Source organism: Trichoplax adhaerens, genomic scaffold, assembly GCF_000150275.1.
Source record: "Trichoplax adhaerens TRIADscaffold_39 genomic scaffold, whole genome shotgun sequence".
Classification (NCBI taxonomy): domain Eukaryota; kingdom Metazoa; phylum Placozoa; class Uniplacotomia; order Trichoplacea; family Trichoplacidae; genus Trichoplax; species Trichoplax adhaerens.
The window spans coordinates 294,168-310,187 of record NW_002060979.1 but is presented as its reverse complement, the minus strand read 5'-3'; the positions used below and the strand labels follow the sequence as shown (position 1 = coordinate 310,187).

The 16,020-nt window shown below is 28.8% G+C and overlaps 1 protein-coding gene across 1 annotated transcript; it reads right to left on the bottom strand.

Annotated features, from left to right (window-relative positions):
• Window positions 1-5,802: 5,802 nt before the first annotated feature.
• Window positions 5,803-8,984, bottom strand: TRIADDRAFT_62271 (uncharacterized protein; the record flags this gene model as incomplete). The annotated part of the gene is made up of 5 exons (XM_002118177.1): window positions 5,803-5,837; window positions 6,564-6,710; window positions 7,416-7,553; window positions 8,153-8,198; window positions 8,937-8,984. 5 exons carry the CDS (start codon window positions 8,982-8,984, stop codon window positions 5,803-5,805), a joined length of 414 nt encoding a protein of 137 aa, XP_002118213.1.
• Between the last annotated feature and the right edge of the window lie 7,036 nt (window positions 8,985-16,020).

Genomic DNA, 16,020 nt, shown 5'->3' with positions numbered 1-16,020 from the left:
TGATGAAAATGTTTGAATTTCTCAATTGAATGATTTATCATACTCTCTCAAACATATAGATTAATCATAAATCGCATTGTTGACCGCACATGACAGTAAATAGAATTATAATTCACACTACAGATCATTTAGTAAAATTTTATCGTCTGTCCGGCTAAATCGACTAAGTAAAAATTCTTAGCATCTTATTTCTCTAGGTAGAAACGGATATACCCTCACTGGGAGGTAAAAGCACGATCTAAATCAGCGTAATAGCATTAACGTAATATTAAAATACTATTACAAGTCCTAAACATTTTTAAGAATTGAATCTTGCCGATGACTAACATCATTGCGATGCTCTACTCTAAACTTAAATAAGGCATTCAACAAAATGACTCAAGCAATATAAAGATAACCTAAGTTAGTTATTTGATTTAATCTATCGCGTATTATGTGGCTAATAAATCGCTGATTTGGCCATAATAATCTTATTTAGACCAGCGCATCTAACAGGAATTTCGAAAAGGTAAAAGTGAGGTAACACATTATTTTGTTAATTACAGCAATCGATACTAAATCAGTAATTTCACTTTATCAATAAATCTGTATGCCAGATTTTACTAAGATACTAAGTCAATCACATAAAAGTATCTAATAAATTTCCTAAGACATCGTATTACCAGAATGTAATTATTCATTAGATATTCATTTCGAAATGCCTTAAATTGTTCGATAGTGTGAATTTAGTCCAAATATCGAATGAGTACAATATGTTTTTTAAGATATAGAGTACATGGAACGCACATTTAAGTATAAGCTATTAAACTTTGAGCATTATCATTGAAGGAAGCCCTGATATTAGTAACTTTATGCAATCCTGTTACAGTGTTATATACTGTATTACAGTAGAAATATCCATGTTAGGATAATTCTATTAGACTATCCTTATTTAGTTAACTTCTAATTTGGATATACTGTATTTCAATATAGCACTGACTTTTTATGACAGTGACACTTATACACATACTGAAATTAATAGTTATAATAGGGAATGCAAATCATCTGCTTACAGTTCCAATCATTGTGATTGTAATTTACTTATGGTAGACTGTAAATTATCATGGAAATGTTCCGTGATAGGACATATCGTAATCTGACTATTCTGTATTAGTCATTACATGTCTATGTTCGTAAATACTGTTGTCTGCATTAAGGGAGCAGTAGCTAAAATTAATATCTAATTCAGTAAATGATTCTAATGTTAATTGTATTAACTATGAATCATGAACTATTGAGAAATAGCATATAAATGCAGTATATCGTGAAATAAAGAAGAATTGTCCAACTTAGTGTTTAACGTAAAATACGAGGCGTTTAAGTCTTTGTGTAGTCTGCTAGTAGAGCAAAAGTGTATGTGATAGTGCAGATATCGTTCCTTGATACGTGATTCAAGGAATTGACTTATTGATCGTATATTGCGTTATCTTGTTGCAAAGCTATTTTGTGACAAAGCCATAATTTTAATCAATAGGTCAACATAGTCAAGTGTAGGTTTTAAAAGATTATCCCTAGATAAGGTAAATGATTTTTAAATGTTATATGATAAACTAAATATGATTACCATCATGCATATAATCGCGAAAGCTACGGCAATTTTCATTTTCGTTCTTCAAATAGCAATAACTATTTATCCTATTACTGCCAGCTTGAAATTTCATGCAAAATTTAGTGATTGTTGGTAAGTCTCCAGGTGAACCCTTGTGAGAGGCTTTGCTAATAAGCAAGATGTTTTAACCTTACTTTGTGTTTTTAATTGTTACAAACTTTGAGTTAGCTCATAGACTAAACCTTATACTTTGATAAAAACGAAATTTTATAATGTCCACAAATTCTATTATTTACTTAATAAAATTATCGCTATCTATTAAAGCTTTATCGAAAAAAAGAAATTTACCACCTGAATGGCTATTGTCTAATTTGCAAATCAAACTCATGCGATCTTTTATATTTTGTAAATAAGTATCAGTCAATGGCAATTCTTAACCGACTCTATTATTAAAAGAGATTATAATATGCTAATTGAGCATTACTACAGTCTTTGATACTCTTCAAAGTTCCATCGACATATAGTATGAATCTTATCTTATTCTATAACGTGATAAATAACGTAATATATTGTCAATGCACTAAATTTCTCTAAACAAGCATTTACAATCTGTTGTCTCAGCTGTTTCGCCGCTGAAACTGTGATGGTCTGCTAGGAACAAGTCGAACAGAACCTTATATTTCGGATAACTTCGATATGTTCAGTAAATCATCCCTTAAAATAAATAATCAACAATTTAAAGCCCTTACATTAACTAGATTTTTTATAATATACTCTATTATCACAAGTCAGGTTAGCAGCATATAGCAATAGCTTCCAATTTCAGCTACCTTCATTTAGAACTCGTTCCTATCTTTCTAAAGTAAAACCTGACAGCTTTCTTCTCTTAAGCTGTTACAAACTCCAATCTCTAAGGCAGATCATTAGCTGTGATTTTAGAATTAAAGTTCATTCTATTATAACAAATTTTATTCCAAAAATAGATAATATAATATTGTAGGTAATTATTTAAAGTAATGATATGAATATTTAAAAATATAATCTAGCGAGATTCGATATTAGTTAAAATACTTTCGAATGTATTACACAACATTGTAAAAGTCATTCAAGAACTATTTTTAGCATTACAGGATATTTACTAAGAGAAGATTGAGCTTATTTATATCTTGCTTTAAAACATATGTAATACTATGCGGTTTTAATATTAGATTCAGAAAATGTGCATTATTGACACATAGACAAGTTAAGTTGGAAATATTGATGTATACAATCACTTTATCTAATTCTTTAGACCAATCTAGCTTTTATTTCGTTATTTCGATCTACTGAGCGCAAAAATTACTATCCGCATATTTCTTGTGTTGTAGTATACTAAAGAGTTACTCTTATTTTCCAAAACTTACATTATTGCTGAACAGTTATCTAGATTACAATTGTCTCTTAAGCAAAATGACAATATATGGCTATACAAAGCTATAAACCAAACAGGCCAGGACTGAGTAGAATAAAATATCAATCTGCTTTCAGTAAATATCTTTTAATACTTTTGATCTACCATAGACATTACCTGAATTTTAAAATAAATTCCTAATAATGGGATTGCTAATACTATATGCTACTGTGTCTAAATTGCGGTATTAAAGCAAATGCTTTTTCATGTAACCATAAATTATCAAAAAGCCTTGTTAGTATCTAAAATATCTGCCCAATAATCATTATTATTTTACATTATATAAGCTATAGAACGCAGTATTCTCTTAATGTCAAGGAAATCATTCTATTATTTATATCATTTATTGTTATCCATAATTAAAAATTAAGAAATCGTTATATTTAAGTGACAAACAAATTTCCAATAGTGATAGGAAATTCATCAAGACTAGATAATAATTATTTATTCAGATTACAGAAAACAATAAAGAAACAAAAAGAAATTGATCATAACGAATATAGTTTTCATCATACGAAATAGAGGTATATTTCCGACTGATTTGAAATCATTAAAATGCTTACCCGCCTAGTGCATACCCGTAATAATTAGAAGTAGCGATAAAATATTAATTTAAGAAATTGAAAATGATCAAAATCTAAAAATTTGAACTTTCAAATCAAATATTTCTAATATTGCAATAACGAAACAATACGCTTCTGGATTCAAGAATTACTTTCTATACTTTTAAGATTTCCTAAGTTCGCCTACCGACTGAACAGAAGATAATAATCGAATGGATACTATTAAATTTTTTATTGCATGGCTATAGGCACGGCAGTAATTTCGTCTAATTTATATAGGCAATGACAGAGCACAATATTTTTAGTTAACCTTTAATATAGATCAATAATAAGTATTAATTTCTTTTGTTATTAGAGAATAATAATCTTATTTACTAATAAATATGATTTATAAAATATTAGAATCAAATTCTAGTGAAAAAATCTGCCAGATTGTCCATTACTCTGACGTTGCAGTTCGACTTCGTTTTTTTCACAAAATGCTCGTAACCGTATATTTTTAGGCAAAATTACTTGATTTACTGGACATTTCAAATTCACTCAACGATTTGCACATTGCAGTTTCTTCTCCGGTCAAACACTTGCGGACTGTAGATTGATCCCTATTTAATCTGTTGCGGCGATAGTTTTTCTCCCTTTTCAATTGAATCCATAAATAATTGGAGGAAGTCAGAAATAAATGATCTTTTACAAGCATATTTTAGACTTATTGTTAACAGTAAACAAAATTAAACTGTATGAGAATTTCATATAATACGGTACATCAGCTGTCCTAATCAAATTATTTTTAGTTTTGAAGTATTTTATAATATGTTATCTTATCTAAGTTATATTTGTTTTAATATTCACCATATTTATATTAGAAATAATCAGTAAATACGTACACTTATAAGACATTGTCAAATAATTGCAATGGCGATACCAGATTTATTATCTCGATGTTAAATAATCAAAGCAGCGAAGTTGTACAGTTTAAAACTGAAAACGACATATCGATCTATTCATTTAAACAATACCTAAGTTTATTATTAACTACGGTTTAAGTAGGTCACTAGTTATCTAGATTATATTCAATTCACTTAGATAAGGTTAAAATACTGCAGTGGTACTCTATAGCACTATTTTAAACTTTAGGTTAATTTTTATACAATATCAATATGAAGTAATCCATATAATCATATTGAAGATGTTTAAAATGTTATAGTATCAGGAAAAGATATCTGCATATTTACCCTTGTTCACTCCTCCAACGAAGAAATAAGTAACAGCCAACCAATAATGTTCCAATTGGTACAGATACAGATATAGCTACAATAATGGCTACTGTCGAACCTAGTAAGGAAATATTTATAAATCGATTAACTCAGATAAACGCGTGTAATTCATAGATTAACTAAGAGGTTGGTACAGAATCTAACTTGCTAATGGTTCAATTTTATCGCAAAGATGGCCAGTATAACTAGCTTCACATCTGAAACAAAACAGTACGGTTAATAAATTTAATGAGCTATTAAATGGTAGACAGAAAAACCTAAAGAATTTTCGTTAACCAATGCTCGTAAATTTAAAAGCAAGGCTCCTATATTGCCAACTATAATTTAAATGATATATTATTTCTGTATGTTACATTCGGAAATAATATCTCTTCGGTATTTTTTCCGCAAAATCACGTTCATACTAGCTTATACGAAGTTCTTGATTATTTTGATAGCGACCTTTCAACTGATGTATTTTCAGCTACAAATATTATCTTCTAACTAGCCTTTACAGTAAATCCTCATCAGAACAGGTATAATAAGTACACTGTTACAATGATGTTAGTATTACAAAGTAGTAATCTTATGATTAACGTAATTTCGATTTATCATGCTGTAAATACTAATATTAAATGTCAGTATAATGATGCACATCATTGTTAATAAGTAAAAAATAAAGTAAAACTTAATCAATAACTAAGTCAATGCGGTGAATAACTTGCTGCGTCTGCAACTTATGAAATACTCACTGTTGGAGTACTCATAATTGCGCGATCAAGGTCCCGTTTTATTGGTTACGTCCAATCTGGAGTATTTATATCTAAATGAATATCTTAATAAACTATTTATTCTATCTTCTAACTAGATTCGTCCTCTTATTTAAGCCTAAACTGACTGTAGAACGAAATTTCGCAAAATATGGCTTAAATTTATATCTTGCATAAACTAGAGTACGAAATGAGTATTAAATTTTGCAATACCTAATCATTAATGGCAAGATAGTAGAAACTTTTATTATTAAATCGCAATAGAACTTGTTTGCATGCTTACTAGTGTTTTGAACTTCAAAAAATTAGTAATATTGGTAACTGAAATAGCTTCTTTTGGTAGGCAATTTTTCTGTTAATGAAATTAAGGATATTTGTAGGTAAAGCTGAATAATCTCAGCCAGAATTCTTCTACTTTATACCAAAGTCACAATAAGTTCTTTCTTATTGCAGCGTCATTCGTGACATATGTGTATAATTATTTTTAGAATTATTATTAGTGTCAACTTTTTAAGTTAGCTACCTCAAAATTCTCTAATACTGCAGGTATAATTTACAAAGTTTCTAGAATCAATTTCTCTTTAGTTTTTCAACCCTACATTATTTTCTTAGTAGTCACCTCATTCGAAGATAAGCGCAGCATATCTATTGTGTAGCACTGCAATAATCTTAGTTTCTCAATACTTGCCTGCAATATGCCCAATCCTTGTTATTCACCAGACAATATCCTCCGTTCTCGCAATTTAACTTGCACCCTTAATTTCCAAATATTTAAAAGTAAAATAACCATTTGAAGAATAAAATCTAAATTTTCCTCTTTTAGACAAAAGAATTCAATAAACTTTCTAAGGTCGAGATTATATTTCTTCAATGCCTCAAATTATAAAATTAACAATTTTAATATCATATATTTAACTATCTCTAAAATTACTGACTTACTTCTACAGTCTTTAAAGTAGCTCGCATTACGGGCATAGCTCGCGCAAACACAACGATATGAGCCAATAGAATTAACACAAACTTGATTTTTTTCTAGGGGACAAGGACTTCCAATACCAATTCCTTGAGCTGCACATTCATCAATGTCTAAAATTCAATATAAAAATTGAAAACTTCCGAAAGCCATTTCCTTTAATTTTAAGCTTTGGGCTTCAAATTAAGAAATTTTCACGTAAATATTTTTTCAGTTTATTTTGATGACGATAGTGGACTGTTAAAAGAACTTCATACCATGTATATGTTATGATATCTAAGAGCAAATCAACAACTCAAGTTGACTCATACTATTCACTACATTCTAGCCTACGCTTAGTATTCAGACAAGTTTTTCATTAATATTATTAGTTTATTTAAGTAAAGATAGAGCGATATTACTAATTACTAATCATACTTCTTGATAAAATTTTTGAAAGTTCATAACGTTATTACTGTAAGTATAAGCTTCTAATAACTACTCACTCTTCAATTGATTAAATTCAATATTGTAGTTTGTCATTTTAAAATTGATTCTCCGTTAGAACTAAAGTTGCCAAGACATAATCTTAGAAGTTCTATCATCAGGACTAGTAAGATAATAAGATAAGCAAATTTCACATAAAGTCGCAGACAACCATTTTATCATTAAAATATGTTGCCGTATATAAGCAAAGCTGAATATCTTAGAACCCAAAATGGAACATCAATGGAAGAATGGAGATACTTACATAAATTTAAGTTAAATAAATGGTATTATAAAGTGTAGAAACAGACTCTTATAAATTTGTTTAAAAAATTTCTTTTTAATAATCTTACCGTAACATCTAAATCCATCTCCATTAAATCCTGATTTACATGAGCATATATAAGTAACATAAGAGCCGTTGGTCATGGATGAACAGACAGCATCTGAGCTACAGTTTAGGCCATTTTTTAAACAGTCTTCTTTTGATGCTAAACAACATTCGATATGCTAGCAAAGTTAGATGAAAACTTAGGCAAAATTTTTGAAGTTAAATTCAGCAAAACATTTTCATAATATACCTTAAACTAAGCTTTTTCTTGTCATAAACAATGGATACAAACATATACTATTCTGAATACTGCAGCACAAGCTAATTCTTACGGAAATTTATTGCTATCAAATAAACAGTACAATATTTATCTTATGAAAACTAGCTTAACAGATACTTCTGATGAAAAGATTCATATTGATTCTATAACTACACTCAGATTCTATTCAATGATCAGTTCTGAATTTTATAAATTTTAGAGAAGTTTCGGATTAGTTCATCATAAATGAAATAATATTCGTATTATAACTAGCCATTCATATCTAATAATAATTGTTTCAAATAACTTAAGATATGCTGATACAGAATATGTTATCTAAAGTTATATACTTGAATAAATAAATGTGAGAAATAAACCCTAAAGATTAGTAATAATATGCTATATCTAAAGAATTACTGTAACCAATGCCTGAGAGTTCATGGATTAGCCTAGGTGTAGGTTTCACTACTAACATAAAATTCTGCATTAATTTAACTTACCAATAGATTGTTCTTGAGCTTGAGTCTGACAGAAACATCCGCAGATCTAGTTTAATCATAAAGTAAGATTTACAAACTAAGTAATAAGACTTAAATTTTACTTTATAAAAATTGCAACGGTAAATAAATCAAAGATCATTGTCTACGAAACTAAGATTTATAATCACAATCGCACTGCGATAAAAAGAAACGATTGAAAGAGCAATTGTGATGCAATAACTATATGATTATAAAGCACAGTAGTGAAATTTTCTTCCGTGAAAAACTAAGGCTTCAGGTAGGTCTAAGATAGAAATGTAAATAAAACGTACGAGAATATAGGAATGCCACTAGAAAGAGAAAATTTACAAAATTGTAGATTGCAAGCATTTACGTAAAGAAAATCTAGTTAAATTGTTTAAAATTGACACTGGAAGATATTAACTTATAAACTGTCAGGCTGCATCAAATACTAAGACATCTTAAAAACATGTAAGTTTACAGTTGTACTGCAGAGGGCTTAAGATACAGATTCTGACTTTTTCATCGGACAGAAAATAAATATATAAGGCGAAGACATGAAAATAAGCCATATTTCATGTTTTTATTACAGCAATAACTGAAAAGTTTAAACTTAAATAGAAATTATCTAGGTATAGAATGCATTATTCTGGTTATATAACGGTATATATAACTATAACAGCCAAACGTTTCGCGATAACTATTGCTACAAGCTAGTAAATATACCAAGTCTTAAAACACAATCATGATATTATCTTTACTTTACGGAAAATATGGCACTTACCAAAGCTACATAGAGGATCTTGCTATTAGCTAAATGTTTTAATATCATATTTGACCCTTTCGAAAATCACTGAAAGACAGCAAAGTCAATTCCAAATTAAACGTAGAAAATAAACGTATCTAAAGTAAAATTAAAGTATTTTATACTTCCAGCTCTCTATTGACTTACAGTTTATCTTAGACTATTCTTTTTAATAAGAAAATATGAACCACTTTTATAATATTATAATCGATCATTCTTTCAGGATTATGTTTATGTCATATTTGATTAATATCATATCAACTAATTATTTGGTTGAAAAATGAGATAATGATTGAATCTCAATTAATTTGAATGATCGTAATATAAACGATATTCCAAACGTAGAACAGGTAAAGAATACTCCTGAAATTGATACCACATAGAGTAATATATTTTCAGTATGCTGCAAGGACAAAAGATTATTTTCGATGCATTAATAGGTTAGAATACTTCCGTAGAATGTATTATTATCATTTCATTAGAGCACTGCAGCATAACCGTCTCAATTCCGGTGCTGGTGATAAAAGTTGAAATCCATCATTTGATCAAGATAATAAAAATGTGTAAATGAATTCAATACCTACATTTTTCGTTAATAGTAGCCAATTGTCAAATCTTTTATTCAATGCTGGCGTTTATTTAATAGCTTCCCAAAGATAGAATTTTTAAAATAATATTAACGTCATCAGATAGGTAAATAGACGTCAAGAGAAATTTATACGTGTATTATAGGAATTTAAAAGATCTATTTCAAATTTACATGCAAAAACTTTAACTTATCAATTGCGAAACCTTACTATCGATCAATTGTCGATCTTCTGATTTTAATCTCAAATTAGCATCGCAGATAGACCAAATAAGTAATGATATTGTTTATTTTCACAACCGTACAAAATTTAAGTATCACAATATCTTGAAATGCATCACAAACCTACCGCCAAAAATTGTGACCTAACTCCTCTAACATTTTTAGAAAGGTCTCCTGTTTATCTGAATTTACTTTTTTTGCCTTATTCAACAAGGGACCGGAATTCTTATTCAGAAGCACACCAATATTTGTAGAAATCAAACTTTGAGCCCTATAATTAAATTTTTATATAAAAAAATTTTTAGGCTAAGGTATCTAGCTATCTGATTGCTATTATCAATTGAAATTAATATGTTATCATTCATTCTAACTGATCCAATTTTAATCGTTAAAGATAGTAATGTCACTAAAATCTCAATTTTCTTAGTTACGCGTACAAGATCTCAGCTAGGCACTAAAAATGCTAATAAAAATATAGAAGTAAGATGATGCTAGTCAGATCTTATGACCCTTATTTAGACGAATGATTGCCTAAGATCATGCGTTAATTCTTTAATGAGCTAAATATGTATTGGTTTTTCTGTGCAAAATCAAAAAATTTGATCATTATCGTCGTTATATTGTATACTTAATCACACTACCTTTTTAGGTAGCAAAAATTAAATGCATATAACTTCTAAGAAATAATATTATCTTTAGAACATTTGCGGCTACAAAAATTTTTTATGACAGCTTCAGGATTAGATAGACTCAATTAATTAATTCGTTTGCTAATCATTTCTCGAAATGGTTAAACTGTAATGTCCGGCCTAATTTCATTACGAGCGCCTTAATTTATTCGCAACAATAGAATTTCATAAAGTTAAGATACGGACTGGAGCGGTACATCCTAATCACCAGTTATTGTGATAAAGGATTAGTTTAGTTTAAACCGTTTAGAAATAGCTCTATGCTCAGCTAAAACTAGAAGCTAACCTTTATTCATTAATCGTACACTGTGAAACACTATGTTACACGGATAATTTTAATAGCTTTTACTCCGAATAAGCTTTATCCGGAGTCAGAGGTAATACGAACTATCATTGCTAAAAGTAAATGTAATCATAACAGCTGATGAACTCTTTTTAAAACACAAAAATATTATACTTAACTTATCTTACTAAACCATATTAATTCCCATTATAAATATTTTAAGTGATTAAGCTGTCATAGTAAACCTAGTCAGCGGCAATATTAGTTGCTTAACTGTTTCCCATATTAGTACTGCAAAAATATAAATTTTAAGCACTTTTCATATTCAATTTATCACAATCTTCATAGGTTATATTCCTACACAAATAAGATAAATCCATTTTCGATCTACTGTATCATTTCAACTCCACTATCTGGCTTTCATCAGACTGTTTTAAAGAAATTCATTTTAAACTAAATAGTAACAGACTTTCGTTTACTTACCACATGCTATTATATACTGTACTAACTACTACAATTGAAGTTTTCTTATAAAAGCATAATCAAAATGCTAGTAAGAGTAGGTTATTTAGAGGTTCAAGTGGATAAAGTATCAATTAAGCAAAATTTTAAAAGAATTATGGCTTGCATGATTTAAAGAAATAAATAACTTCTATTTTTCCTGGCCTCCTGATACGAATATAGATAGCATTTCTTACAGTAAAGACATCCACAATGTTTTAAGAGTGAATAGATGTAAAGCAGTAGGCTCATGTATTGCTAATTTATACTTATAGTATCGGAACATACAGGAGTAAAAATAAAATTTTGCCATTTTACGTATATTGATCATAAGCACATAAATTCTTACATCAATATTCGTATATTACTCTAAAATGGAGCTATTGCGACCGCATTAGAATTTGTAAGTCTTGCTTTAAAAATAATTTCGCTTATCACAGGCAAAGTTGAGATACAGGATTTCTCTATAGTAAATTATACCAGTAGTGCTAGATTGCGGTTTCGAATCGGAAGTTATTATTAAGACACGAGTATCGTGATAAGTAATCCTATATATGTAAATAGCTGGTAATTAGTTAAGAGCACAAAGTTACACTAATTTAGATCTAAGAGTATATGACAACTGACATAGTATATGTACGATAGCTGATGTTGTTTATCAGTCTTAAGCTCCCTATCATCTCTGTAGCTGGTCACTAGTGTAGTTAGAAGATTAGAAAGCAAGTTTCTTTTGATGATGTAGTTCTAGATTCGATCTTATGGAAGACTAGTATCTGTGCTTGGCTGTCATTAGAAGCAGCTTCTATGTTACACAAGCGATTGTAACGGTTATACATTACTGAGATCATTAATTAATGTTCAAGAAGCTAACACAGTAAACTTAGATTTAAATACAGGAATTCTCACTAGTTATTAATATCTTATAGACCACAAATTAAAAGATTCCAGATTATAGCTTTGAACATATTGTTATCGTAGAATGTTTATAAATAATACTTATCGAAGATTATAAACTCACACTAAAAATATCATATTAGCACCAGTAAATGCTGTAATATTAACTGTATTAGTATTGCAAACATGGAAAACACCTATATTAAATCACATATTACTTACATTTCTAATCCGAAAACTTATTCACAATAACAAGTTAGATGATAGTATTAAAGAGTTACAGTAAAATCACACCTGAAGTTATAAAAAAAATATTTGTAATGGAAAGATGGCACTCACTAAGTCTTGAAGATTTAGCTAATAGGTTTTAGCTAATATTTCTTGATAGAATATTTAATCATCTATCCATCTTTTTAATTTACAATTGAAGCAAGAAGATCTGATAGTGTTTTCATCAATATTTTTAGTATATTATCAACGCAAGATATTCAGCACATAATTTATCAACTAATTAGATGAATTCTTTGCCTATGCTAGTTATTGACTCACATAGATTTCAGTTAGCAAACTCTAACTTTATCTGTATTATGATCATACACACGTAATCATACAGACAGCAACAGTCACTAGCTTGTTATACTAGAATTGAAATTTTGTACAATATTTAATGAAACCTTGGCTTTAGGATTGAATGAATGATTTAAGCCTGCCGCACTTAACATTCTAATTATTATAATGTGGTAGTAAACAAATATTATAATATACAAGTTTTGAGAGAACGATAGACTACGATGATGATTTCATAGCTCGCTTTAATCTTCTTTGTAATAATACTTAGTCATTATTTTACAAAAGATTTTAAGATTTTCCTTGTGATAATAGTAGACAGTATAATTAAAAGTAGCATCATCACCTATCCCGAAATCTAATTTTAATAATAGAAATTGATTCATAACGGGATTAAAACATGTTTTGTCTATAAAGGCGTACACTATTTGTTAGCTATAAATGAAATCTGTGTTTAATAAAAATACTAAGCTAACATTGTACTTTTTTATTTTATATATCGTTAGAGTCGATATCTATAATTTGATCAAAGCATTAATAAAAGTCACATTCCAGAACCGCCTTTAAGTAGTTCGAAACCTTCAGAGATCAATAACATATCTCTTTTATTACTATTTTATTGACCTTTTTGCTTTATATATCTTATAACAATAGAATTTCAACGGCTGTGATTACTATTATCAAAGTCCAATAGATCAGATTATAATTATTTTGACGTATGGCCAAGAAGAACTATAACTTAGTACCATAAATCTAAGTTATTACTCAAATAAACCCCACCGAGCTGCTGTAAATTTAATTTTATTCAATCTGTGATTTTAGTATATTTTATTTATAGATAAGACATAATGAGACCAAAAATTTATGAAATAGTAGACTTACTAACATAGGAAGAGAGCAGAATATGTAAACTGAAATATCTGTTTCGAGAATGATCATACAGTATATTAGTACGATTCATAATAAGCGTATTAATTTCATTACCAGGGCTGATTTTTAATTATTAGATTGAATTCATTAATGTTTTTAGCGGTCTCTGAACAGTTACGGTTGAAATTTCATTTTAGTAAGAATTACAACACACAAGAACCGCAAAAAGACATCAACATCATATTTTCATTGTTGGTATTAATTCCACTAGTTAGAACTAAGCTTCGCTAAGAAAGGAAAGCTTTATAATTAAATTAAATTAATGACTTAAAACCTATAATTTATATGTTAATACAATCGTGATTACAAAATTAAACTAATCTATTGCTATGTAACTTAACGTGCTATTATGGTTGTAGACTTTTAGCCATATTTAATATGATGTACGGTAGCATGACTTTCTATAATTATCTTAAGATATATTTACTAGTTGATAAAAATAGACTGTAGTGGAAGATTCTATGCTAGAGCACAGATAACTATATACAGTAGGGCTTCGAGTCACTATTAAGGTTTGAGGTGGAAATAGAACTGTAATTGACGTATTAACCTACTGTTATTTGGAATACCAGTCTATTGATATACCTAGACAGATAGAATTTAAAACGCCGAGACTTTCAAAGTTACTAGAAATTCACAATCTAATTTATTGTCGGCGAAGCCACCGCTTATATAGCTTTCGGTATCTAAAACTGGTTTAAGTATACAAGTCACCTCGTCTATTAGAAATTAACCAAATTAATATTCTACAGAGTATTACAAAATTAATCTTCCTGACATGTACTTTATTTCTATGTTATGTTCTATATATCTTTATATCTTATAAATATTTTACGGTGTTCTTAATTCTAATTTTAGTGGTTAACAGCTGATATCCTTAATTTAGGATTAGATAGTGTTATGAAATGAAAAGTGTAGAGATCAAGCTACAAAACTTTAATAAACTATGATTCTACTTTCGTTGCACTCCGGTCGACTTAACGAAACTTTGACACCAAATAAAATTTGGGGAAATAATCGAACAACAATTTATTACACAAAAAAAATGGAGCGAAGTATAAACCGAAAAAACTCACAAATACTTAGCTTTAAGTATAAATAAAATAAGTGACAGACTTAAAAACTGTCAACAATTAAACAACCTTTCAAAAAGAAAAATGTTTTAACTTACGACAATTCGACCCCGAAGGCCTTTCAAATTCAACAAGTTCTTCAACAGAATCTTCTTCTACTCTCCCTCTAAATTTTCTAATTGCACTATCATTTATAGACTTTGTAGAGTTGTCAGAGATATTTAAAACTAAACATTTACTAACCAATCGCTCTTAAGAACCATTTTACAAAACTATTTTGCACCATTTAAGAAAGCAAAAATCATTCAAAGCTCAGACAAAATTTATCCTATGATTCCCTTACAAAACACTATAAAACCAACAAGTTAACTATAAAATACATCAAACTTCACTTCTAATATAATTTCTATCATTAATACATTATAAAAGTCTAAAAATTAACCTGTTAAATATCACGATTTAGTCATAAAAATAACTGTCTAACTACTTAACAATCAACACAACCTCCGCCAATTTCCATCTTATTTTCTATTTTCCTAACTAATCTTTCCTAATGTGACTTTCATGTCACGTCATGAAATTCCAAAGTTTCAAATTCATAACAAAAAGTTCAAATTTTAAAAATCAACTCTTACGATATTTTACATAAACTAAAATCCAAAAATTAAAACAGAAAAATTAGAACAGATAAATTCGACTGGTTCCGGAATCCGAATTCGAAAAATCCGGATTTTATAAAGATCACAGGAATGGCTTATCAAGAAATTTTATGTGACTACTACGACTACTTTTCTGACATTAGTATCGCTTAGTACTGACGGTTAATGTTTTAGCGTCAAGTTGTACGATAACTGTACGATTATAGACTACATTACAGTACATTACTGTCATGTTATAAATCCCCTTTCTCCATGGATAGGATTTTGTTACATGTCAAATTCATTTACAATTTGAATAGACTATCTAACACCCTTTCTTTAGATTAGGCAATTGCTCTAGGGCTACTTCTATAGTAATCTATATTATACCTTGTAAAATAATGAAGAAGAAAAGATGGTGACATGATGATTTGGCAGGGTAAAACTTAAAGACACTTTATAGGTACTTTCTATAGTAAAACAATAATACTAGTTACATACTAAAAGCTATAAAGGAGTCTACTTTTAGTCCTTTACTACAATAGACTAAAACAGTAATTACCAACCAGTTAGCTGGATTGCATCTATTACCTCCAAATCTATTAAGATTTAAAGTACAATTCCTAAGTTTAGAGGAAATATCTTAGTAGGATAGTTTAATATGTATCTGTTAAACTGTT